The sequence below is a fragment of the Bos indicus x Bos taurus genome, chromosome 5, assembly GCF_003369695.1.
Source record: "Bos indicus x Bos taurus breed Angus x Brahman F1 hybrid chromosome 5, Bos_hybrid_MaternalHap_v2.0, whole genome shotgun sequence".
NCBI lineage: Eukaryota > Metazoa > Chordata > Mammalia > Artiodactyla > Bovidae > Bos > Bos indicus x Bos taurus.
Genome location: NC_040080.1, coordinates 119822184 through 119848838, shown reverse-complemented (window position 1 = coordinate 119848838; position 26655 = coordinate 119822184). Strand labels below are relative to the sequence as shown.

General features: G+C 39.9%; 1 protein-coding gene across 8 annotated transcripts in view; it reads right to left on the bottom strand.

Annotated features, from left to right (window-relative positions):
- The window catches only part of LOC113893368 (ankyrin repeat domain-containing protein 26-like), a 49513-nt gene that overhangs the window by 12118 nt on the left and 10740 nt on the right, over nt 1–26655 (bottom strand). For 3 of the 8 annotated variants that reach the window (XM_027543366.1, XM_027543367.1, XM_027543368.1), the window contains 7 exons: nt 26190–26327; nt 19888–19921; nt 18709–18778; nt 15712–15772; nt 15423–15622; nt 3640–3736; nt 1207–2314 (listed from right to left, as the gene is read on the bottom strand). In XM_027543366.1, the coding sequence (XP_027399167.1) occupies nt 2226–2314; nt 3640–3736; nt 15423–15622; nt 15712–15772; nt 18709–18778; nt 19888–19921; nt 26190–26301 (663 nt within the window). In that variant the 5' untranslated portion in view covers nt 26302–26327 and the 3' untranslated portion in view covers nt 1207–2225. Of the gene's footprint in view, nt 1–1206; nt 2315–3639; nt 3737–15422; nt 15623–15711; nt 15773–18708; nt 18779–19887; nt 19922–21184; nt 21703–26189; nt 26328–26655 lie in introns of those variants that run through there. The other 5 variants (XM_027543370.1, XM_027543371.1, XM_027543369.1 and 2 more) reach the window with 4 other exon arrangements.

The window sequence follows — 26655 nt, the reverse complement described above, 5'->3', positions numbered from 1 at the left end:
CACAGTCCAACTCTCACATCCATACATGACCACAGGAAAAACCATAGCCTTGACTAGACAGACCTTTGTTGGCAAAGTAATGTCTCTGCTTTTCAATATGCTATCTAGGTTGGTTATAACTTTCCTTCCAAGGAGTAAGCGTCTTTTAATTTCATGGCTGCAGTCACCATCTGTAGTGATTTTGGAGCCCAAAAAGATAAAGTCTGACACTGTTTCCACTGTTTCCCCATCTATTTCCCATGAAGTGATGGGACCAGATGCCATGATCTTAGTTTTCTGAATGTTGAAATTTAAGCCAACTTTTTCACTCTTCACTTTCACTTTCATCAAGAGGCTTTTTAGTTCCTCTTCACTTTCTGCCATAAGGGTGGTGTCATCTGCATATCTGAAGTTATTGATACTTCTCCCAGCAATCTTGATTCCAGCTTGTGTTTCTTCCAGTCCAGCGTTTCTCATGATGTACTCTGCACATAAGTTAAATAAGCAGGGTGACAATATACAGCCTTGACGTACTCCTTTTCCTATTTGGAACCAGTCTGTTGTTCCATGTCCAGTTCTAACTGTTGCTTCCTGACCTGCAAACAGATTTCTCAAGAGGCAGGTCAAGTGATCTGGTATTCCCATCTCTTTCAGAATTTTCCACAGTTTATTGTGATCCACACTGACTATTGGCATAGTCAGTAAAGCAGAAATAGATGTTTTTCTGCAACTCTCTTGTTTTTTCCATGATCTAGCGGATGTTGACAATTTGATCTCTGGTTCCTCTGCCTTTTCTAAAACCAGCTTGAACACCAGGAAGTTCACGGTTCACATATTGCTGAAACCTGGCTTGGAGAATTTTGAGCATTACTTTACTAGCATGTGAGATGAGTGCAATTGTGTGGTAGTTTGAGCATTCATTGGCATTGCCTTTCTTTGGGATTGGAAAGTGTAGTATTAATTAAATATTAAAATCAGTGTGCTGCTGCTGCTGCTAAGTCGCTTCAGTCGTGTCCAACTCTGTGCTACCCCATAGACGGCAGCCCACCAGGCTCCCCTGTCCCTGGGATTCTCCACGCAAGAACACTGGAGTGGGTTGCCATTTCCTTCTCCAATGCAGGAAAGTGAAAAGTGAAAGTGAAGTCACTCAGTCGTATCAGACTCTTAGCGACCCCATGGACTGCAGCCTACCAGGCTCCTCTGTCCATGGGATTTTCCAGGCAAGAGTACTGGAGTGGAGTGCCATTGCCTTCTCCAAAAATCAGTGTAGTATTTATTAAAAGTATTTTTAGCACTTAGGGAATGAACCCTATTATCCGTTTGGCTTCAAAATTTAGTTTGGCTTGGTACATCATGCTAATTCTTCAAAGGATTTCTATGAAACAACTTTCAAAGAATCAGCTATATTAAAAAAAAAAAACTCAATGCCTCCTTTTTCAAATTAATCTATTTTGAATAACAAATACCAGCACAACATATATCTTTGATGCCTAAGAATTACTCAGAGGGGCTGTGGTTTCCCCACTTCTAGCACCCCCTCCCACCTCCAGGATTCTCTGGAACAATAATGATCTTATCTATTTTCAGGGCAAATACACTGAAGTCATCTAGAAGGAGTTCTCTCAAGTGTCCTCATCAACTCCAAACTCACATCCCTAAGGCCTTCCTTTCTTCCCTTTGTCCTTTCACTAGATTCTCTCATATCCAAAGGGTAGTAATCTCTGGATCTGTGGACTTATATCTTTCCCTTGACATCCTTCTATGGATCATCCCTACCTGTGGTTTTCTTTACAGACTGGGGCCTGGTGGACCAGAGTCAATGAAAAGAAAGCAAAAGACAGAGACTAATATTCCCTGGGTTACATGGAAAACCAATAAAGCCCTAGAATAGGGCTTGTACCTCTCACTAAGGCACAAGGCGTCCTCTCAACAAGGTCTTGGAAGCCCGGGCAGGGAAGTGAGCTTGGCAGGCCTCCATGCTCCAAAGAACTAGCCAGAGAGACAAAGAAGGACACAGGAGACCCAAGTCTCTAGTGGAACAAGGGTGCATTATTCATGTTTGTGTGAGTTTTTATATTTTTATACAAGGAAGCTTTAGGCAAAAAAATAAGAAAAGAACAAAAGCCAGATGTATAACAATGGTTACCAAGGGAATAACAAGGAATAACAATTGCCACAAGGCCAGAAGACAATCCATATCTTGAGTAAGAGGGTCATGACTAAACACTTTTACTGTAGGGTAAAAGTTACTGAAGGAAATCCATGTATGCGTACCGTCCCATGACCTCACTCCTGGGAACAGCGTGCTGGTCCTCTTGTTCCTGTATACCAGGAACTGATAAGGAACAGAGGGTTCATGAGAAACAGAAAACAACATACAGGAGTCCTAAAGCTAAACATTCTGTGACACCTACCGTTTCTTTCTCCCTCTTTGCTTAGCAATGATATCTTACACCTGTAACTGCTACTTCAACTCTTTGCTTCCCTCTGGCTATAAACACGCTCAGAAAGAAATACAAAATAATGCTTTTCCTTAATCCTGTTATGTCCTGCACTATCCAATGCTCTTCTTTCAGATTTCTCTATATTCAAGGCTACACCCTTGCTACTCTGAGAGCTTGTTAGAAACAGAACCGAAGACCGCCTGCTCAGCAAGTGCACTTCACACATGGTCCCCAAGTGACTAATTAAAATCTGAGAAATTCTGGTCTACACAGAGTCTGCTTCTACATGACTTCAACTTATTTCATTGTCCGGAAATCTCAGCCTCCGTTTCCTCACGCAAACACGTCCCTTCAAACTGAAATGGCATTAGAAGTTGGAAACCTTCCAGTGGACTTTCTATGAGGCTGTGGGTTCCTTGGTTTCCCCATCACACCCCCTGCTCTCTCCTTCTTTCCAGATCTCTTGTTTTGTCCCATGTGACACCATGCTGGAAAGCATAAACATTTCGTATGACACCAATTTGCACACATTACAGCTGAGCACCTATGCCCACGCTCCCCCAGAGGATGACACACCGCTCTGCATGCCCAGGGACCGCAGTTCTGAACGTCTTCCTAATAACGAGTAAACAGAAAGAGGCAAGATCTTTGCTGTTCTTCTCTGACAAGTTTTGGTGCCAGAAGCTCACTTCAAATACACCGTCCATGTCAAATACTCTCCCTTTATCTAAAGACCTTCATTACTTATTGCCCCCTTCCCCCACAGATCTGTGCTTCCTTTTCTTCATTTCCTCCCTGTACACTCTGCCTCTCTCACCCTTCATTCCCTCTTGCCTCTTATTTCTTGACTTTCCTTAGGTCATAGAGTATCTTGAAACAACTAATAATTTGTTTTTGGTCATGTGTCACATGGAATCTTAATTCCCTGAGCAGGGATCGAAACTGCACCACCTGCATTGGAGAGTCTTAACTGGACAAAGTCTTAAACATTGGACTGTGAAGTAAGTCTAAGAACTAATAATTTAGCTCCTTAAACTGGATTTTTAATGTAATCTGGGGTAGACACCTGATAAGATACTTAATTGCCCTCCTTTTCTCATCTTTTTTCTCACTACCCATCTGACAGGTGATTTTCTTTGCCCATTAGAATGTATCAGCATTCCCATTTTCAATCAACATTCTGTCAAATGATTTTTCTGTAAAATACAGTTCTTACCTTCTACTTGTCCATTTAATGTCTTTTTTCCTCTTTGACCAGCAGTTCCAGGTAAATGATCCACATACTTCTGTGGAAGGCTCTCAGAGATACTCTGCTGGAATAGATGATAACAATGAGTTGCATGAAGTTTTCCTAATCACTTTTGAAGAAATACCCTACTTTTAACCTGGTTAAGATAGGTTTTGCCAAGATCCCACAGTTGCTCTAGGACAGAACCAGGATGCTGAATTCAAACACGGTGCTGCATCACCAAGCAGTGGCTGCCACATTTAAGAGATCAGGCCCTTCTTATCTCCTTCCATAGCTGCCACCTTCAAACAGGGCACCATTACTTTATGTTACTTCAAGTATGGCTGCCATAAAGGTACTCTTCATGTGCTACTTAAACTATGCAAAATGGTTTGCACTTACTAAAACATCACTAAAGCTAACTGCTGTTATTATAGCTCCACATATTTATTACTATTTCCCATGCTTTTGCTTCTCTTGAAATGTTCCTTGCAGATTAACTTGACAATCCAAATGTAGCAATACTTTCAAGCCTCAAGCACTATCTTGTCAACGTTGAGTTGGTTAAAAAAAAAAAACACAGTAGAGATAAAAACCAAAACTACCAGGAGATACCACCTCACACCAGGCAGAATGGCCATCAACCAAAAGTCTGTTACCTCTGCTGTTGCTTAGTCGCTTCAGTCATGTCTGACTCTGTGCCACCCTAGGACTGAAGCCTTCCAGGCTCCCCTGTCCATTGGATTCTCCAGGCAAGAATACTGGAGTGGGTTGTCATGCCCTCCTTCCTGACTCAGGGATCAAACCCAGGTCTCCCACTGAAGGCAGATTCTTTACTGCTTAGCCACAATGAGATACCACTTCACACAGTCACAATGGCCATCATCAAAACGTCTACAGCAGTGAATGCTGGAGAGGGTGTGGGGTAAAGGGAACCCTCCTTCACTGCTGGTGCAAGGTAAATTGATACGACCACTATGGAAGACGGTATGCAGGTTCCTTAAGAAACTAGGAATAAAACCACCATATGCCCCAGAAATCCCAATCCTAGGAGTATACCCTGAGGAAACCAAAATGGAAAGAGACACATGCACCCTGATGTTCACTGCAGTGCTGTTTATGATAGCTAGAACATGGAAGTAACTTAGATGGCCATCGACAGATGAATGGATAAAGATGTGGTGGTACATATATACAAATGAACATTACTCAGCTGTAAAAAGGAATGCATTTGAGTCAGTTCATTGAAGTGGATGAATTTAGAGCCTATTATAGTCAAGTAAGTCAGAAAGAGAAATATAAATATCTGATACTAACCTATGTATGGCGTCTAGAAAGATGGTACTGACGAATTTATTTGCAGGGCAGCAATGGAGAAACAGACAGAACAGACTTAGAGACACGGGTGAAGGGGAAGAGGGGAGAGGGTGAGATGGATGGAAAGAGTAACATGGAAACTTACAATTCCATATGTAAAATAGATAGCCAATGGGAATTTGCCCTATCACTCAGGGAAATCAAAGAGGGGCTCTCAACAATTTAGAAGGGTGGGATGCAGAGGGAGATTGGAGCGGGGTTTGGGAGGGAGGGGACATGATTCTTCTTTATGTCTGACAGAAAACAACAAAATCCTGGAAAGCAACTATCCTTCATTTAAGAATAAATGAATTTTTTACAACCCTATTTGAACATTCAGATGGTTTACTGCCTCTTTCCCTGTAAACAGCACACTAACGACTGTAACTTCTTATCTATGTCTTCTGGAATGTCAGGTAAAGATTAAAGGAATGACGTAGATATTTAAAAAAGGAGTAAAACTATGATTATCCAAGTTGAAGGTTTAAAAGTCTTCAAATACATTTATGATGATCAACAAGGACTCAATATTCACATCGGGAAAGAAAAAACCAACAAAAAAAAAATCAAGTAACCACAATGACTCTCTTTTCTATATGGAAGAATTTACACGTTAGTTTCACATAACAAAGAATTGACATGGTAATTTAACATCTATACACACTGAAATTAATAAAGTTTCTTAAAAATAATATGGGGGGGGGGGCGCGGTCCTAAGATGGCAGAGGAATAGGACAGGCAGACCACTTTCTCCCTCACAAGTTCATTGAAAGAACATTTGAACGCTGAGCAAATTCCCAAAACAACTTCTGAATGCTGGCAGAGGACATGAGGCACCCAGAAAGGCAGCCCAATGTCTTTGAAAGGAGGTAGGACAAAATATAAAAGATAAAAAGAGAGACAAAAGAGGTAGGGATGGAGATCCATCCCAGGGAGGGAGTCTTAAAAGGGGAGAAGTTTCCAAACACCAGGAAACACTCTCACCTGGGGTCTGTGGGGAGTTTTGGAATCTCAGAAGGCAACATAACTGGGAGGAAAAATAAATAAATCAATAAAACCCAGAGGTCATGTGCCTAACCAGAACTCCCTGTGCTTGCATCCACCACCAGCAAGTGGGGGCTGAACAGGGAGGCGTGGGCTGCACTGCTTAGGGTAAGGACTGGGCCTGAATGCCCTGAGGGGGCATATCTCTGAGGGAACTAACATGAGATAGCAACCCAAACTGCGGGATAGCCAGGGAAAGAGAGAGAGGAAAAAGAGAGAGAGAGAGAACTATCCTGTGAAAAGCCCTAACCTAAGGAACTGCCAGGCCCGCTCAAAAAACAAAGGACTGAGCGAATATGAGAGAAGAGCTAGATGGCTACAGATCAGCCCATCCCCCACTGGAGACAGGGATGCAGGAGGTGGGCAGCCAGAGCTGGAAAGAGGCAAACTCGGCCCCTGAGAGGCATCCTCTACCAAGCTGCAAGCAGGCACCCATTGGCTAACAAAAACCGCTTGAGATTCTGTATGGTTGACTTCTGCCAGGAGGGTCACAGCCAGAGATCAGCTCCCCAGAAGACACATATGGCACACTGGAGATGGGCACACCCGTGCCCACCCAGGAAACCGAGCAGCTGTGACTGGGGAGGTGATGAGACACACTCCCCACCAGGGGAGACAGCGCTCACCCATCACCTGGTCGCCTGAGCTGCTCAGACCTGGGAAGGGCAAGAAACGCAGGCCCAACCGAGTCTGCCCATTTGTGGACTACCTGAGAACCTGAACCTGAGCAGCTTAGACCTCAGAACTGCACATAACCCAGGGCCCGCCTCAGATAGTTCCCTGACAGAGCAACCTAGAGCCTGAGAAGTGTAGAGTCGGAAAGTGCATGGACCATGAGCAGGGGCAAACCCAGTGTGGCCGAGACACTGCAAGCACTCCCCACACATGCCAGTGGTATTTGTTTGCAGTGTCCCTCTGTCCCCACAGCAGTACTGAACAAGTGAGCCTAAATAAGTGACCACCTTCGCCCCCTTGTGTCAAGACAGAAATTAGACACTGAAGAGAACAGCGAAATGGAAGAAGCTAAAATAAACAGAGGGAACTGCTTTGCAAGTGACAGATGCAACAGATTAAAACCCTGTAGTTAGCAGCAACTACACTGGAGGGGGCCTATAGATCTTGAGAAGTATAAGCTGGATTAAGGAACTGAAACTGAACTGACCCCACACAGCCCACAACAGCTCCAGAGAAATTCCTAGATATATTTTACTATTATCATTATTTAAATATTTAATTTTTTTTTTTTTAAGTTCTCTATTATTCTGTCATGGTCTTTGTAGACCGGGACCTGGGGACTGAAGTCGACTAGAAGAGGGACGCAGGGGACCCAAGTCTCGAGTGAAACAATGGTGCTTTGTTTGCAGAAACGCATATTTATATATCTTCATACAAGGCAGCTTTAGGAAGTAGGAAAAAAAAAAAACGGAGCAAAAACAAAGCCAAGCAAATAACAGTCTTCGAAGGGCCAGAAAGCATTGCATGTCCGCATAACTGAGCAGATCACGTTTCAGTGAGGTCACTAGAGGGAGTCACTGAACGGACCAAGCAGGTGCCCTTTCTCAGGATCTCAGTCCCGGCAACTGCGTGCAGCTCTGCTCACACCTGCAGCAACTGATGAGGAATAGAGAATCCTTGAGAAATGGCACACAAAAGAAAAGAATAACATATTGGATTCCTTAAAGCTGAATGTCTCCTGATATTACTCCTTTAATTTTCATTTTTATAAGCTACTATTACCTTGCAAAAAAAAAAAAAAAAAAGACCCTATTTTTAAAGCAAACTTCATGTATATATTTCATAATTTTTGTGACTGTGTTTTGTTTTTCTAATATTGTATTTTTCAGAGTCTAACCTCTACTCTAGATTTTTAATCTTTGCTTTTTGGTATTTGTTATCAATTTTGGACCTTTAAGAACCCAATCTTCAGTACCCATTTTTACTTGGGAGTGTGATTACTTGCTTGATTGCTCTCTCCCCTTTTTGACTCTGCTTTGTCTCCATCAGGTCGCCTCTATCTCCTCCTTCCCCCTTCTTTTCTCTACCCAACTCTGTGAATCTCTTTGTGTGTTCCGGACTGTGGAGAATACTTAGGGACTTGATTAGTGCCTGGATCTGTCTCTCTCCTTTTCATTCACCCTTTTCTCCTCCTGGTCACCTCTGTCTCCTTCTTCCCTCTTCTCTTCTCTTTGTAATTCCGTGAACCTCTCCAAGGGGTCCAGAGTGTGGAGAGCACATAGAGAATTGATTACTGGCTAGCTTGCTCTCACCCCTTTTGATTGCCCCTCTCCTACTCCTGGTCACCTCTATCTCCCTTCTCCCTCTTCTCTTCTTAATGTAACTCTGTGAACCTCTCCAGGTGTTCCTCACTGTGTAGGAGCTTTTCATCATTAACCTAGATGTTTTATCATTGGTGCTGTATAAATGTAGAAGTCTTGAGGCTACTGTAAGAATAAGACTGAAAACCAGAGGCAGGAGGCCTAAGTCCAAAACCTGAGAACACCAGAGAACTCCTGACTCCTGGGAACATTAATCAATTAGAGCTCATCCAAAAGCCTCCATACCTACACGGAAACCGAGCGCCACCCACGAGCCAACAAATTCCAGAGCAAGACAAGCCACACAAATTCTCCAGCAACACAGGAACATAGCCCTGAACTTAAGTGTACAGGCTGCCCAAAGTCACACCAAATCCATAGACATCCCAAAACTCACTACTGGACACTTAATTGCACTCCAGACAGAAGAAATCCAGCTCCACCCACCAGAACACCGACACAAGCTTCCCTAACCAGGAAATCTTGACAAGACAACCATCTAACCCCACCCACAGCAAGGAACCTCCAAAATAAAGAGGAACCACAAACTGCCAGAATACTGAAGGGCAACCCCAAACATAGCAATCTAAACAAGATGAAAAAGCAGAGAAATACTCAGCAGGTAAAGGAACATGATAAATGCCCACCAAACCAAACAAAAGAGGAGGAGATAGGGAGTCTACCTGAAAAAGAATTCAGAATAATGACAGTAAAAATGATCCAAAATCTTGAAAACAAAATGCAGTTACAGATAAATACATGTTTAACAAGGACCTAGAAGAAATAAAAAAGAGTCAATCAATAATGAATAATGCAATAAATGAGATCAGAAACACTCTGGAGGGAACCAACAGTCGAATAGCAGAGGCAGAAGATAGGATAAGTGAGGTAGAAGATAGAATGGTAGAAATAAATGAAGCAGAGAGGAAAAAAGAGAAAGAATTAAAAGAAATGAGGACAACCTCAGAGACCTCTGGGACAATGCTAAATGCCCCCACATTCTAGTCAGAGGAGTCCCAGAAGAAGAAGAGAAAAAGAAAGGCCATGAGAAAATACTTGAGGTGATAATAGTTGAAAACTTCCCTAAAATGGGGAAAGAATTAGGAATCCAAGTCCAAGAAACCCAGAGAGTCCCAAACAGGATAAACCCAAGGTGAAACACCCCAAGACACATATTAATCAAATTAAAAAAGATCAAACACAAAGAACAAATATTAAAAGCAGCAAGGGAAAAACAACAAATAACACAAGAGGATTCCCATAAGGATAACAGCTGATCTTTTGATAGAAACTCTTCTATCCTTGATAGAAGACAATGGCAGGACATACTTAAAGTGATGAAAGAGAAAAACCTACAACTCAGATTACTGTACCCAGCAAGGAGCTAATTCAAATATGAAGGAGAAATCAAAAGCTTTACAGACAAGAAAAAGCTGAGAGAATTCAGCACCAGCAAACCAGCTCTTCAACAAATGCTAAAGGGTCTTCTCTAGACCCCTAGAGAAACACAGGAAACACAGAAAGGGTGTATAAACTCAAAACCCAAAACAACAAAGTAAATGGCAACAGGATCATACTTATCAATAATTAACTTAAATATAAGTGGGTTGAATGCCCCAACCAAAAGACAAAAACTGGACGAATGGATACAAAAACTAGACCCCTATATGTGTTGTCTACAAAAGACCCACTTCAAAACAGGCAACACATACAGACGGAAAGTGAAGTGCTGGAAAAAGTTATTTGACACAAATAGAGACCAAAACAAAGCAGGAGTAGCAATACTCATATCAGATAAAATAGACTTTAAAATAAAGGCTGTGAAAAGAGACAAAGAAGGAAACTATATAATGACCAATGGATCAACCCAAGAAGAAGATATAACAATTATAAATATATATGCACCAACATAGGAGCACCACAATATGTAAGGCAAATGCTAATAAGTATGAAAGTGGAAATTAACAATAACACAATAATAGTGGGAGACTCTAATAGCCCACTCACACCTATGGCTAGATCAACCAAGCAGAAAATTAACAAGGAAACACAAACTTTAAATGATACAATGGACCAGTTAGACCTAAATGATATCTATAGGACATTTCACCCCACAACAATGAATTTCACCTTTTTCTCAAGTGCACATGGAACCTTCTCCAGGATAGATCACATCCTGGGTCATAAATCTAGCCTTGGTAAATTCAAAAAAAGTGAAATCATTCCAAACATCTTTTCTGACCACAATGCAGTTAAGATTAGATGTCAATTATAGGAGAAAAACTATTAAAAATTCCAACATATGGAAGCTGAACAACACACTTCTGAATAACCAACAAATCACAGAATAAATCAAAAAAGAAATCAAAATATGCATAGAAATGAAGGAAAATGAAAACAAAACAACCCCAAACCTATGGGACACTGTAAAAGCAGTGCTAAGGGAAGGCTCATAGCAATACAGGCTTACCTCAAGAAACAAGAAAAAAGTCAAATAAATCTACATCTAAATAAATCTACATCTAAAGGAAGAAATGAAGAACCCTAGGGTTAGTAGAAGGAAAGAAATCTTAAAAATTAGGGCAGAAAGAAATGAAAAGAAACAAAAGAGACCATAATAAACAAAGCTAAAAGCTGTTTCTTTGAGAGATAAATAAAATTGACAAACCATTAGCCAGATTCATCAAGAAACAAAGGGAGAAAAATCAAATCAACAAAATTAGAAATGAAAATGGAGAAATCACAACAGACAACACAGAAATACAAAGGATCATAAGAGACTCCTATCAGGAACTATATGCCAATAAAATGGACAACGTGGAAGAAATGGACAAATTCTTAGAAAAGTATAACTTTTCAAAACTGAACCAGGAAGAAATAGAAAATCTTAACAGACTCATCACAAGCACAAAAATCGAAACTGTAATCAGAAATCTTCCAGCAAACAAAAGCCCAGGACCAGACGGCTTCACAGATGAATTCTACCAACAATTTAGAGAAGAGCTAACACCTATCCTACTGAAACTCTTCCAGAAAAATGAAGAGGGAAGTAAACTTCCAAACTCATTCTATGAGGCCACCATCACCCTATTACCAAAACCAGTTAGATATGCCACAAAAAAGAAAACTACAGGTCAATATCACTGATGAACATAGATGCAAGGATCCTTAACAAAATTCTAGCAAACAGAATCCTACAACATATTAAAAAGATCATACATCATGACCAAGAGGGCTTTATCCCAGGAATACAATATCCACAAATCAATCAATGTAATACACCACATTATCAAATTGAAAGATAAAAACCATATGATTATCTCAATAGATGCAGAGAAAGCCTTTGACAAAATTCAACATCCATTTATGATAAAAACTTTCCAGAAAGCAGGAACAGAAGGAACATACCTCAACATAATAAAAGCTATATATGACAAACTCACAGCAAACATAATCCTCAGTGCTGAAAAATTGAAAGCATTTCCCCTAAAGTCAGGAACAAGACAAGGGTGGCCACTCTCACCACTACTATTCAACATAGTTTTAAAAGTCCTGGCCACAGCAATCAGAGCAGAAAAAGAAATAAAAGGAATCCAGATTGGAAAAGCAGGAGTAAAACTTTCACTGTTTGCAGATGACATGATCTTCTACATAGAAAACCCTACAGGCTTCACCAGAAAATTACTAGAGCCAATCAATGAATATAGTAAAGTTGCAGGATATAAAATTAACACACAGAAATATCTTGTGTTCCTATACACGAACAATGAGAAAACAGAAAGAGAAATTAAGGAAACAATTTCATTCACCATTGCAATGAAAAGAATAAAATACTTAGAATATACCTACCTAAAGAAACAAAAGACCTATATATAGAAAATAAAACACTGTTGAAAGAAATCAAAGAGGACACAAATAGATGGAGAAATAGACCATGTTCATGGATTGGAAGAATCAATATAGTGAAAATGAGTATACTACCCAAAGCAATCTATAGATTCACTGCAATCACTATCAAGCTACCGACGGTATTTTTCACAGAACTAGAAGAAATAATATCACAATTTGTATGGAAATACAAAAAAACTTCGAATAGCCAAAGCAATCTTGTGAAAGAAGAATGGAATTGGAGGAATCAACCTGCCTGACTTCAGGCTATACTACAAAACTACAGTCATCAAGACAGTATGGTATAGGCACAAAGACAGAAATATAGATCAATGGAACAAATTAGAAAGCCCAGAGATAAATCCATGCACCTATGGACACCTTATCGATGACAAAGGAGGCAAAAATATACAATGGACCAAAGATATCTCTTTTACAAGTGGTGCTGGGAAAACTGGTAAACCACTTGTAAAAGAATGAAACTAGAGCACTTTCTAACACCATACACAAAAATAAACTCAAAATGGATTAAAGATCCAAACAGAAGACCAGAAACTATAAAACTCCTAGAGGAAAACATAGGTAAAACACTCTCCAACATAAATCACAGCAGGGTCCTCTATGACCCACCTCCCAGAGTAATGGAAATAAAAGCAAAAATAAACAAATGGGACCTAATTAAACTTAAAGGCTTTTGCACAACGAAGGAAACTATAAGGATGGTGAAGAGAGAGCCTTCAGAATGGGAGAAAATAATAGCAAATGAAGCAACTGACAAAGAATTAATCTCAAAAGGATACAAGCAGCTCCTGCACCTCATTCCAGAAAAATAAACAACCCAATCAAAAAAAAGGGCCAAAGAACTAAACAGACATTTCTCCAAAGATGACGTACAGATGGCTAACAGACACATGAAAAGATGCTCAATATCACTCATTATCAGAAAAATACAAATCAAAACCACCATGAGGTACCATCTCACACCAGTTAGAATGGCTGGTATCCAAAAGTCTACTAGCAATAAATGCTGGAGAGAGTGTGGAGAAAAGGGAACCCTCTTACATTGTTGGTGGGAATGAAAACTAGTACAGCCACTATGGAGAACAGTGTGGAGATTCCTTAAAAAACTGGAAATAGAACTGCCATACAACCCAGCAATCCCACTGCTGGGCATACACACTGAGGAAACCAGAAGTGAAAGAGACACGTGTACCCCAGTGTTCATTGCAGCACTGTTTATAATAGCCAGGACATGGAAGCAACCTAGATGTCCATCAGCAGACGAATGAAGAAGAAAGCTGTGGTACATATACACAATGGAATATCACACAGCCATTAAAAAGAATACATTTAAATCAGTTCTAATGAGGTGGATGAAACTTGAGCCTATTATACAGAGTGAAGTAAGCCAGAAAGAAAAACATCAATACAGTATTCTAATGCATATATATGGAATTTAGAAAGATGGTAATGAAAACCCTACATGTGAGACAGCACAAGAGACACAGATGTAAAGAACAGTTGTTTGGACTCTATTGGAGAAGGAAAGGGTGGGATGACTTAAGAGAATAGCATTGAAATATTTATGTTATCATATGTGAAACAGATCACCAGTCCAGGTTCAATGCATGAGACAGGCTGCTCAGGGCTGGTACACTGGGATGACCCAGAGGGATGGGATGGGGAGGGAGGCAGGAGGGGAATTCAGGATAGGGAACACATTACATCCATGGCTGATTCATGTCAGTGTATGGCAAAACCACTACAATACTGTAAAGTAAGTAGCCTCCAATTAAAATTAAAAATAAATAAATAAAATAACGTGGAATGTACATGTTGCTGGAGATATTTTTAAAAGAAAAAATATCTTCCACAGATAATTTTATAAACTCTGGTGGTAATTTTTCTTTCCTATGATTTAATAATAACAAGTAGTCTATATAAGAAAACAGCATAAATCGTGATTTCATTCATTTAATGTAATTACCCATTATTTTCTGACATTCAGAAAAAAGAAATCCGAATCTGTCCAAAGGAAAAAATATACTTCTACATTTCTTCTTTCAGACTGTTGCAGCTGAAAATTTTCTCATTTAATGAAGAGAGATTAAGAATCTCATTTATAAAATTATAAATTATAATTTTAGTAAAAATAATAGATAAAATGCTTATGTATTTCCTCTTTATTTTCAGAAAGATCTAAAACACCTACCAAGGTTATAGCAAACAGTAAGATAAATTAGATAAGTACATTAAGTATTTAGCATCGGACACGACTGAGCGACTGAACTGAACTGAAGTTAGAAACCACAAGAAACAGAAGGGCCAGAAATTCTTAATTCATAATACATCTCCGAAGGCCTAAAACAGGGCTCATCTTGAATTATCTCTAAACGAAAGTTTTGCTAGGTTAAATAGCAGACATCACTTCATTAATTTCAAAGTGAGAATTTTTTAAAAAAGAGAAATTACTTCAAATTTAAATGAACTTCCAGAGGAAACAATATTCAAAATATATATATACATACACAAGTATAAACAAATCACATTGCTGTACACCTGAAACTTACACAGTATTTTAAACTGACTACACTTCAATTCAATGAAAAAACAAGAACCACCACCAACCTCAGAAACAGCCACCAAAAACAATAAGGAATACATTTTTTTTAGTTCTTCATAAAAATCAGCTATATGTCATTCAAAAGAGTATGAGCATTGTTTTCTTACAACCTCACTTTCTCTTCTTAAGTTGAATCTGAAATAATTTTCTCACATATTTATAATATAGAGTTCCTGGTCTGACTGACCCCCACTATTTCTGTTGCGTTTGTATAATATCTGTCTCATCTTCACCTTCATTCCATCTTATATTTATCTTGTCTTTCTTAAAGGAATTCTTCCCCTTCATCCTCCTCCCCATCTTCATATTCATCTAGTTGTTTCTCCTCAGTGCTTTGTAATTCCCTTTCATAATGGCATACTTAGTATACCAATATTTATAAATCTGAATCATGCACATGTATGGCTCTTATTATCACACCATTTCATCTCATGACTTTGAGGGCTTCTATTTCTGTGGTGGGATCTTTTTTGTCACCATAAGGATCAGGGGACTGCTATGTGAACAAATGCAGGGAAAGAAGAGTTACAAACAGAACAACTTACCTTTGTACGACCAAGGCCTGCTACAGACTTGAGAAGTTTTGAAACAGGCTCAGGCAATGGGAAGGCAGGATGATAGATGCCCTCAAACCAGGATGATGGTTTGGGAAATGTTTCAACCACATCTTCAACATTACTATCAGAATTATTGTTCTGAGAGAAAGTTGTACTTTCTGGTCTCAAAATGCCACATTTTGCTTCTACTACAGTGAAAACAGGAGAGAGTACATGAGAACATGTGTCATTTCAAATCAAGGAATAATACCAGGAGGACAGTCTTCAGATAACTTACTGTTTCTCTTGGATTGCTGAGAAGCCTTCATTAGCTTCGTTAACTTTGATTTCAGGACATGCTGGAGAAGAAAATAAGAGCTTGAAGAATATAACAAGTATCAACCTGAATAAAAGAATTATAACATCCCCCATTCCTCTATGATCTAACACAAAGAGCACAGGCTCTGGAGTCATTCAGATGTGGATTCAAATCCCAGTTCTGTCACTGACTGACCTTCTCATGGGGAAAGGACTATGACAGATCACATTAGAAGCCCCAGATGTTCCTCTCCTTACCCCTAATTGACTGCTATACAAATACTAGGACACCCACTAGATTACTTTCTCTACCAAAATGTTCTAGAGTAATAAGTTATCCCCGGTAGTTTAGAGCACTATTGAAAAACTAAGACATTTAAATTAATTGCTATATTTTGAAATTTGCTCCCATGATTAATATATACATGGATTACCACTTGTGAAGGGAAATACGAAAGTTTAGGTTTTAACAGAACCTTATTTAGATGGGCTAGAACTGCAAACAGGATAAGCTACTTCTATTCTGTTTGTCAAATAGCTAGAGACCAATGAAACGGGGAAAAAAATTCAGCTGCTTCCATGAAACAGGGAAAAAACAAGGTTAAACCCATAGGGCAATGATCATGAATGAAAGCCACACTCTAAATAGAAAGCCATAAGCAAACATGTTCACAATAGAGGCAGAGAGAAATGGACTGAAAGAACAGACACTGAAGAAATGTGTTCTACAAGGGAAAATTAGGTTAACAGTAAATATTTTAAAAAATTAAAAATAGAAGAAGGTAGAGGAGGAAGAAGAAAGGAAAAAGTGAGACATTTCTAGTCAAGAACAAACTTTATGTGGAAAAAAACAAACAAACAAACAAGTTTAATAAGGCCTGTGGAGAAACACATATATTTAGAATTTATATACAATAGATCTGTAACATATGAGTATTCTTAAGGATATACTATGAGCAAAGCCTCTGTTTCATATGATTTTATTAATATATTTTTATGCATCTACACTGCTCATCAAATTTTATGAAAATATCAACATCAGTTCAGCTCAGTTCAGTTACTCAGTTGTGATCCCATGGACTGCAGCACACCAGGCTTCCCTGTTCATCACCAACTCTCAGAGGTTTTACAAACTCTTGTCCACTGAGTCAGTGATGCCATCCAACGATCTCATCCTTTGTCATCCCCTTCTCCTCCTTCCTTCAAACTTTCCTAGAACCCATATTTTCCAATGAGTTGGTTCTTCGCATCAGATGACCAAACTATTGGAGTTTCAGCTTCAGCATCAGTCCTTTCAATAAATATGCAGGACTGATTTCCTTTAGAATGGACTGACTGGATCTCCTTGCAGTCCAACGGACTCTGAAGAGTCTTCTCCAACACCACGGTTCAAAAGCAGCAATTATTCGGCACTCAGCCTGCTTTACAGTCCAACTCTCACAACCATACATGACTACTAGAAAAACTATAGCTTAGACTAGACATAACTTTGCTGGCAAAGTAATGTCCCTGCTTTTCAATCTGCTGTCTAGGTTGGGCATAGCTTTTCATCCAAGGAGCAAGTGTCTTTTAATTTCATGGCTGCAGTCACCATCTGCAGTGATTTTGAGCCCAAAAAAAGAAGTCTGTCACTCTTTCCATTGTTTCCCCATCTATTTGCCATGAAGTGATGGGACCAGATGCCATGATCTTAGTTTTCTGAATGTTTTGTTGTAAGTCAACTTTTTTACTCTCCTCTTTCACTTTCATCAAGAGGCTCTTCAGTTCTTCTTCAATTTCTGCCATCATGGTGGTGTCATCTGCATATCTGAGGTTATTTATATTTATTCTAGCTATCTTGATTCCAGCTTGTGCTTCATCCAGCCCAGCATTTCTCATGATGTACTCTGCATGTAAGTAAAATAAGCAGGGTGACAATTTATGTCCCTGATGTACTCCTTTCCTGATTTGGAACCAGTCTATTGTTCCATATCCAGTTCTAACTGTTGCTTCTTGTCCTGTATACAGACTTCTCCGGAGGCAGGTCAGATGGTCTGGTATTCCCATCTCTGGTTCCTCTGCCTTTTCTAAATCCAGCTTGAATAGCTGAAGTTCATGGTTCACATACTCTTGAAGCCTGGCTTGGAAATTTTTGAGCATTACTTTGCTAGCATGTGAGATGTGTGCCATTATGTGGTAGTTTGTACATTCTTTGACATTGCCTTTCTTTGGGATTGGAAGGAAAACTGACCTTTTCCAGTCCTGTGGCCACTGGTGAGTTTTCCAGATTTGCTGGCATATTGAGAACAGCACTTTCACAGTATCATCTTTGAGGATTTGAAATAGCTGAACTACAATTCCATCACCTCCACTAGTTTTGGTCATAGTGATGCTTCTTAAGGCCTACTTGACTTCTCAGTCCAGGATGTTTGGCTCTAGGTGAATGATCACACCATCTTGGTTATCTGGGTCATAAAGATCTTTTTTTGCCACCTTATCTTAATATCTTCTGCTTCTCTTAGGTCGATACCATTTCATCCTTTATGGTGGCCCTCTTTTCATGAAATGTTCCCATGGTATCTCTAATTTTCTTGAAGAGATCTCTAGCCTTTCCCATTCTATTGTTTCCTCTATTTCTTTGTATTCACCACTGAGAAAAGCTTTCTTATCTCTCTTTGCTATTCTTTGGAACTCTCCATTCAAATGGGTATATCTTTCCATTTCTCCTTTGCCTTTTGCTTCTCTTCTTTACTCAGCTATTTGGAAGGCCTCTTCAGACAACCATTTTGCCTTTTTGCTTTTCTTTTTCTTGGGGATGGTCTTGATAACTGCCTCTTGTACAATGTCACGAATCTCCATCCATAGTTCTTCAGGCACTCTGTTTATCAGATCTAATCCCTTAATCTATTTGTCACTTCCACTGTCTAATCATAAGAGTAAATACTACATGAAACTAATTTCAGAGCAGGAAAACTAATTTCACAACAGAGCACTTTACCTTGGTTTTAAAATCTAAGACTTCATCATTTGATGTAGGCCCTAAATCAATGCCAGGTTTGTTGGGAAACCTTTAAAGCAAAAACATACAATAAAAATGAGTGAACTCATGTCCTTGAACAAAAGAAAAAAAAAGTGAAAGTTTGTCTATATATTACATGAACTTTCTTGACATGAATACAATTTGGCCTGTTTTAAAACAGCTTTTTTTTTTTTTTTTTAAAGATTTGTTGATGTGGACCACTTTTAAAGTTTTACTGAATTAGTTCCAGTGGTGCTTCTATTTTATGTTTTGGCTGTCTGACCCTGGGTCATGTGAGATCTTAGCTTCTCTGACCGAGTATCAAACCCACACTGCCTACATTGGAAGATGTCTTACGAACCATCTTAACCACTGCATCCCCATGGAAGTCTCCAAAAAAGTTTTTTGTTACCTATTTCTGCGTCCATCTGTCCCAACCTATGAAATATCTAGCTAACACTCATTCTTAGTTTCCATAACAGAGAGTGACAGCCAAGGTATCGGCAGAGCCTAAAAATAATTTGTTTTCAATAAAGTTCTAATAGCTGAACTGACAATCCAATTGATGGATTGAAATAATTCTTGTTTGTCCAAACTGGAATAAACCTGATGACTTAAAACAAAGTGGAAGAATAGGCTTTTCCTTCTCCATTGTCTGTTCAAGGTTCAGAGACGAATCTGAGTCCATCCAAAATGGGAGTCTTGGTCCATCAGCAGGGATACCACTTACTGAGGTGGCACTACTTCTCTCCTTTACTCTCAGGGAGTACAGGGAGTTTACCCACATTGTCGAAACTTAAAATGTACACAAGTCAAAAATTTATATCTTTAACTTATATGCTACATGGGTACTTCTCAGTCTGCTGAGGGCCATGGGAGTGGATGTGGGAGCCAGGAAGGCCAACTGTCAAATCACAGGTCAGCTCATTTTAACCAGGGTCAACTCATTAACCTCCTGAAACCACAGTTGCCTAATTAAGTAAAACTAGGACATAGCTACTTTACAAAGCTGCTGTGATGACTCTATGAGGTCATAAATGTTAAGCACGTAATTCAGTGTCTAACCCAGAGTTAGACATTAGTTTCAACAAACATTAGTTTCTCTTCTCCATGTTGCCTCAGTTAAACATATAATTTAAAACATCCATAAAATCCTACCTCCTTGAAGAGTCCTCTTCAGAACTCTCATCCACTATTAAAGAAAAAAGCAAGATACATTTTAAATCAACAGAAGAAAAATATAGACTATTAAAACCTCAACACTGAGACTTTGTTTAAAAGTATTCCTTTCAAACCACACCTGGAGACCACACTAGAGGAAGGGAACAGTGGTTGTACTATACTCGTAGGCCACTAACACCTAAGAACCACTCTTCCCCTTTATAGTTATCAAATGCAAAACGAAATAACAAAGAAAAGAACTGCTGTTTACAATGACCATAATCCTAACCAAACTCCAGGAGACTGACAGAAAATGATAGTATACCATTAATACAATCAGTACTATAAGCTGACAATAGCACGCTTAAACAGCACAGTATTTCTGGATTTCTATTGCCTGGAGCACTGAACAGAGACTATAGGTGTCTTGCTGGGACTGACCACTTCTCTGGCTCTTCAGTTCACAATGAAAACGCCCTATCACAGGGAAGCTTGGTCAAAGGCACTGAACCTCAGAGCAAGGTAAAACATTGGAAACAAAAGTCTTCTGTTCCTGGCCCTCTTTCCAAAGGCAAGAGAAGTATGAAAGATGTAGTGATTCCAGGTTTAGAAAGGACAATCACTTGAAAGGCAGGTAGGGGAGGGCAAACGGGTAAAGGGGCTCAACTCAGTGATGAGAATGGGGACTAGACTTGTAGTGGTGAGCATGAAGTAGGGCACACAGAAGCTGAACTTTTTTAAAAAGTCCCATACATATGTATATGGAACTTTTTAAAAAAGTTCAGCTTCTGTGTGTGTGTGTGTGTGCGTGTGTGTGTGTGTGTGTGTATATATATATATACACACACATATACTGCTGCTGCTAAGTCACTTCAGTTCGTGTCCGACCCTGTGTGACCCCACGGCAGCCCACCAGGCTCCCCTGTCCCTGGGATTCTCCAGGCAAGAACACTGGAGTGGGTTGCCATTTCCTTCTCCAATGCATGAAAATGAAAAGTGAAAGTGAAGTCGCTCAGTCGTGTCCGACTGTTCGCGACCCCATGGACTGCATCCTACCAGGCTCCTCCATACATGGGATTTTCCAAGCAAGAGTAATGGAGTGGGGTGTCATCGCCTTCTCCAATATATATATACTAACATGTTTAAAAAGAATCTCTTGAGACTATCTCCTTCCATTGCTCAAGAGTATCTGGACCACACAGAGCAGGATGGTCCAAAGAGTGCTGTGTACTAGTGAGGGATATCACTGTATCAGTCCTTCCCATTATATGGCAAATGTTTATAGAAATCATACTTTTTCAGCTTGGAAGGCATACATCGTCACATCCTAAGCTGATGAAGGAGGGAAGGATGGAGGGAGCCACGGACTCTGGTGCTGTTGGACAACATTTCGCAAGGGTCGTCATGATCTGATGCTGGAGGGATGACTCACATGCAGTGACTCCACGCGGAAAGGAGCACTGCAAGCTTGAGCAAGGAGAGCAGGGGCAGTGATTTTTAAATGTTTTCACCCTGTGACATCAGAACAATGCTTAGTACATAAAAGACACTTGAAAGTTATCTGTTTAGTGAACAAATGAACAAATAAATAAGCATGTTTTCTTTGAAATTTTTCTTTAGAAAAATATAGAAATTAACCAGAGAAAAACTCTATTTTGAGCACATTGAAGACCACGACACTGTCATCTCTGTATCTCCCCTGACCAGTGTAATAAACCAACCTACAGTTCTTTGATAGATGTTTTTTGTGGTTCAGTCACCAAATCGTGTCTGACTCTTGTGATCCCATGGACTACAGCTCACCAGGCCCTTCTGTCCATGGGATTTCCCAGGCAAGACTACTGGAGTGGGTTGCCATTTTCTTCTCCAGGGCATCTTCCCGACACAGGGATCAAGCCGTATCTCCTACGTTGGGGGTAGATTCTTTACTACTGAGCCACCTGGGAAGCCCCCTTTGATTAGATAGAGGTCTACTCAGTTAAAGGTATCCTTGGATACCCTGTACAATGTGCTAGATGCCACATCCAGTGGACCTAATGCTGTTTTTGTTAATGCAAAGTATTTTTGTGCTTTTATTAGAACCTGCAGAGTCCAAAGTTGTTCTATTTGAATATCTATTATGATAATCTTTTAACTGAGGGCAAGAGAAAATCTTGTTCTTACAAAACTGTACTCTCATGACAACTGTCCAACACACAAAAGAAAATATCTGATCCTAATGAAGTCAACCTATCTCACTCTCTCTGGATCTGTAAGAAATGAAGTTGGTAATCTAGACCTGCTTGGTACAATAGGCAAAATAACTGGTTGTCAACCAGGCATTGCTCTTCTGCCTTCTGTACATTTGGTAGGTATCTTTCAGAAATAATCTCTCACTACTATGCTGCATACTGCCTCAGCTTTGCAGTTATTGTTTATCATTTCTTATCCTACCAGGAAGGGATTATTCAAGTTCCCAGTTTTAATGATGGTAACTATTTTAGTGAGACTAATCACTACACAGTAACTACTAACTATTCTTTCACTAAATGCAAACCATTTCTAAAAATGAAAGTTCACTTTCATAAGATGTCCAATCTGCTGTACTATGACTATAGATGAAATATACATCATACTCACTTAAAATTTGTTTTCTGATTTACACAAAGATCTAATATAGGACTTTAGCAGCCATATTAAAGAGATGGATTTCTTTTTAGACAATATCGTCTTTGATGTTAAATCACCTACAATTCACTTCTTAAAGAATTCTGAATACTAAAGTATAAAGAAATTAATTTAAAAAATAAAATACACATGCAATTTACACTAATTTTTTCATACTTCTTTCATTATTTGAAACTTCTTCATTCCTACTTTATCTATGGTAGAATGACTGAGAGTAATTCAGTATCATATGATGTACCTGGGTTGCTATTTTCAGCAGAAGATTTAGATCTTTTTTCTTTATATTCAGAAATCAGTTGGCAAAAGCTATGTATTAAAAATGCGATACATAATATTTTAACATTGATATGAAAAACAACTACCAAATTCTTAGATTATTTCAGACAATGTCAGAAATAATATCAAAATTTCAATTGTCACATACATATCAAATTTCTAAGTTATATAAACTTTTATGTAGCATGTAGTACAGGAAAAAGTAAAGGTATATTTTCACCCTGCTTATTTAACTTATATGCAGAGTACATTATGAGAAACACTGGGCTGGATGAAGCACAAGCTGGAATCAAGATTGATGGGAGAAATATCAATAACCTCAGATATGCAGATGACACCACCCTTATGGCAGAAAGTGAAGAAGAACTAAAAAGCCTCTTGATGAAAGTGAAAGAAGAGTGAAAAAGTTGGCTTAAAGCTCAACATTCAGAAAACTAAGATCATGGCATCCAGTCCCATCACTTCATGGCAAATAGATGGGGAAACAGTGACTGACTTTGTTTTTTGGGGCTCCAAAATCAATGCAGATGGTGACTGCAGCCAAGAAATTAAAAGACGCTTACTCCTTGGAAAGAAAGTTAGACCAACTTAGCATATTAAAAAGCAGAGACATTACTTTCTCAACATAGGTCCGTCTAGTCAAGGTTATGGTTTTTCCGATAGTCTCACATCTGTATGGATGTGAGAGTTGTACTATAAAGAAAGCTGAGTGCAGAAGAATGGATGCTTCTGAACTGCGGTCTTGGAAAAGACTCTTGAGAGTCCCTTGGACTGCAAGGAGATCCAACCAGTCCATCCTAAAGGAAATCAGTCCTGGGTGTTCATTGGAAGGACGGATGTTGAAGCTGAAACTCCAATATTTTGGCCACCTGATGCAAAGAGCAGACTCATTTGAAAAGACCCTGATGCTGGGAAAGATTGAAGGCAGGAGGATAAGGGAACAACAGAGGATGAGATGGTTGGATGGCATCACCGACTCAATGGACATGCTTTTGGGTAAATTCTGGGAGTTGGTGATAGACAGGGAGGCCTGGCGTGCTGTGTTCATGGGGTCCCAAAGAGTCGAACACGACTGAGCAACTGAACTGAAAGGAGAAAGAAAAGGAAGATGAACTAGTAATGAACTCAGGGCAGTACAGCTCCAATAATTAACTAGATTTAGCTTGGCATCAGAGAAGGCAATGGCACCCCACTCCAGTACTCTTGCCTGGAAAATCCCATAGACAGAGGAGCCTGGTAGGCTGCAGTCCATGGGGTCACTAAGAGTCAGACACGACTGAGCGACTTCACTTTCACTTTTCACTTTCATGCATTGGAGAAGGAAATGGCAACCCACTCCAGTGTTCTTGCCTGGAGAATCCCAGGGACGGGGGAGCCTAGTGGGCTGCCCTCTATGGGGTCGCATAGAGTCGGACACGACTGAAGCGACTTAGCAGCAGCAGCAGCAGCTTGGCATATGAAAAATTTCTTGAGCTTGCAAATCCTACCTCTATAACCAACTGCTCTTTGTTCCTGGAGGAGTTGTTTGTCTTCAGTTCAAAGTCTTCCTCTACACAACTGGGATATTACTACCTTATTTCACAAGAGGATTAATAGGATGTAATGAGATAATATACGCACAAAATGCTTGCAGAAACAGTCAAAGAGTAGAATAATTTCATCTTCAACTTTATTGCTGTAACTACTTTGGAATTCAAAGTAAATCCCAATGTGTGCTTTTTCATACGTTTAACATTAAAGTGTTGCATGAAACTGTTATTAATTCTGGTGATTAGCTGTTCTTTGTGGTTTGTAAATTAGGGAATCTCAGCTTTTAGATAACGTGTACCTGAATTTATTTATAACATGAATTCACTACATTAGAGAACATAATGATCCCCCATTATTGCAGCTAATTACATCAAGAGCAGAAAACTAATCACAATCAAGACCTGGCCTGGACCACTATTCTTCCTTCTCTACCTACTCAAACTCTGAACCAGCAGATCTTTCTAACAATGAAAGATCTGCTTAATCTCCATGTTTAGTATCTCTTTAATCTCCATGTTCCTCTCCAATTCACTTGGAAGACATATCTCTACTCTTACAGTGGGTACTGGCAAGTTCTAGACAGGGCTTACCTCTCTGAATTCCAACTATCTTACTTGAGATTTAGGGATTTCTGCTGAATGGGTTCCTATGGGGCAGATTCTGAAACATTTAAGGTGGAAGCAGACAGAAATCCGTTGGAAGATTTTCATTATTACAGGAAAGATCCCATGAGGGGCCAAGCATAATTAGGGAATCTCAGGCAAGCTGGCATCCAGTACTCTGGGAAGGATGACAGGGAACCTGTGACCTAAGTAAAGGTGCCCCCACAGGACAGAAAGCCGCCTTGAGGTTCAAGTCTAGATACAAAGGAGAAAGGGAAGTCTGCTCAATTCCTGCAAGAGCACTTGACCCTCTCTGACAGCCTAAAATGGTCCCCACTGACATCTGCTAGCAGAAAAGATAAATAAGAGCCTCAAGGGCACCTCATCGTGAAGATCTAGGCTTCCACATGGGCTCCACATAAGGTCTCTGAGTGAGGGGGGAAGCTAGGCGGCCCAGCTGCCTGAACTGGGTGCTGGAGTTTTGTTTGCAACAGTGACTGAGCGACAAGCATACATATGAGAACAAAGGAGCTCTCACTCTGAAGTCGACATGTGCATCACCCTGGGAACCTGGACCCAGAGGGGCGGCCTGGGAGCAAAGGTAAATCGTGAGCCCACTGCAGGATGAGTTGTTGTTGTTGTTGTTTTTTCCTTTTAAAATGATTTTATTAAAGGTCTTTATAGAGCCCTATCCAGACTCCAGATCCAGCTGCCAAGCAGATCCTGTCAAGACCAGCTGTAGCAGCAGTGCTGCAGCAGTAGAATCAATGCAAGGAACAGAATGATGAGAAGGAACTATTTTCTCCCCTCCAAATGACCTGTAGGAATCCTCCGGGTTCTTGGAAAATTCAAATGGGAGCGTATAGAGAGGCAAGCCCTCAAGGGAAAACAGGATTTGCTGCTGAACTAAATATTTCAAGACCCAAAGAACTAGTTAGAAATATCACAACTGTGACACTGTTCACACTTGTAATGAAATGGCTAATGTCAAGCTTTCTAAGGATCAAGGTCTACATGTCCTGAGATAAAGCACCCCAAGCCTACAGCCAAGAGTAACTAATCGGCCTTTGTTTGGCTTTTAGCTCTTGAGGGTGAACATCTCACCATCATTCTCCAAACAGCCTGCACCAAATTAGAACTCTCACTGGTGACGTAGCAAGTAACAGTTAAAATTATTTTTGGCTGCAGTTTAGTGAGAACTGGCATTTTAATGTGAACACTTACATATTAAAACCACTAATAACAGCATATTCTTCCACAGGCCATCCAAAAACATCTTGAGAAAAGATGTCAGCACCTTGTTGAAGAAGAAGTCTGATGACATTTGCTGATTCATACTTGACAGCAAGCATGAGGGCTGTTCTAAAACAACAGAGAGATGACTTCAGTCTCAGGAAGTTGAGTTGACTTACTTCAACAGTTAATTTGATATGCTTTACCAAGTGAATGCCTTGCCATTCCATGAAGAACTGACCATTTACAGGCTCAATTGTTCATCTTTATAAATTACCTCCAAGGTTAAAATGAAGGGATGGAAAAGAAGCCTCCTGTCCCACTGGGATGCCAGGTAGCAGCACTTAGTATTTCAAAAGTCCCTGATGGGGACTTCCCTGGTGGGCCAGTGGATAAGACTCCAGGCTCCCAGTGCAGGCGGCCTAGGTTCCATCCCTGGTCAGGGAACTTGATCCCA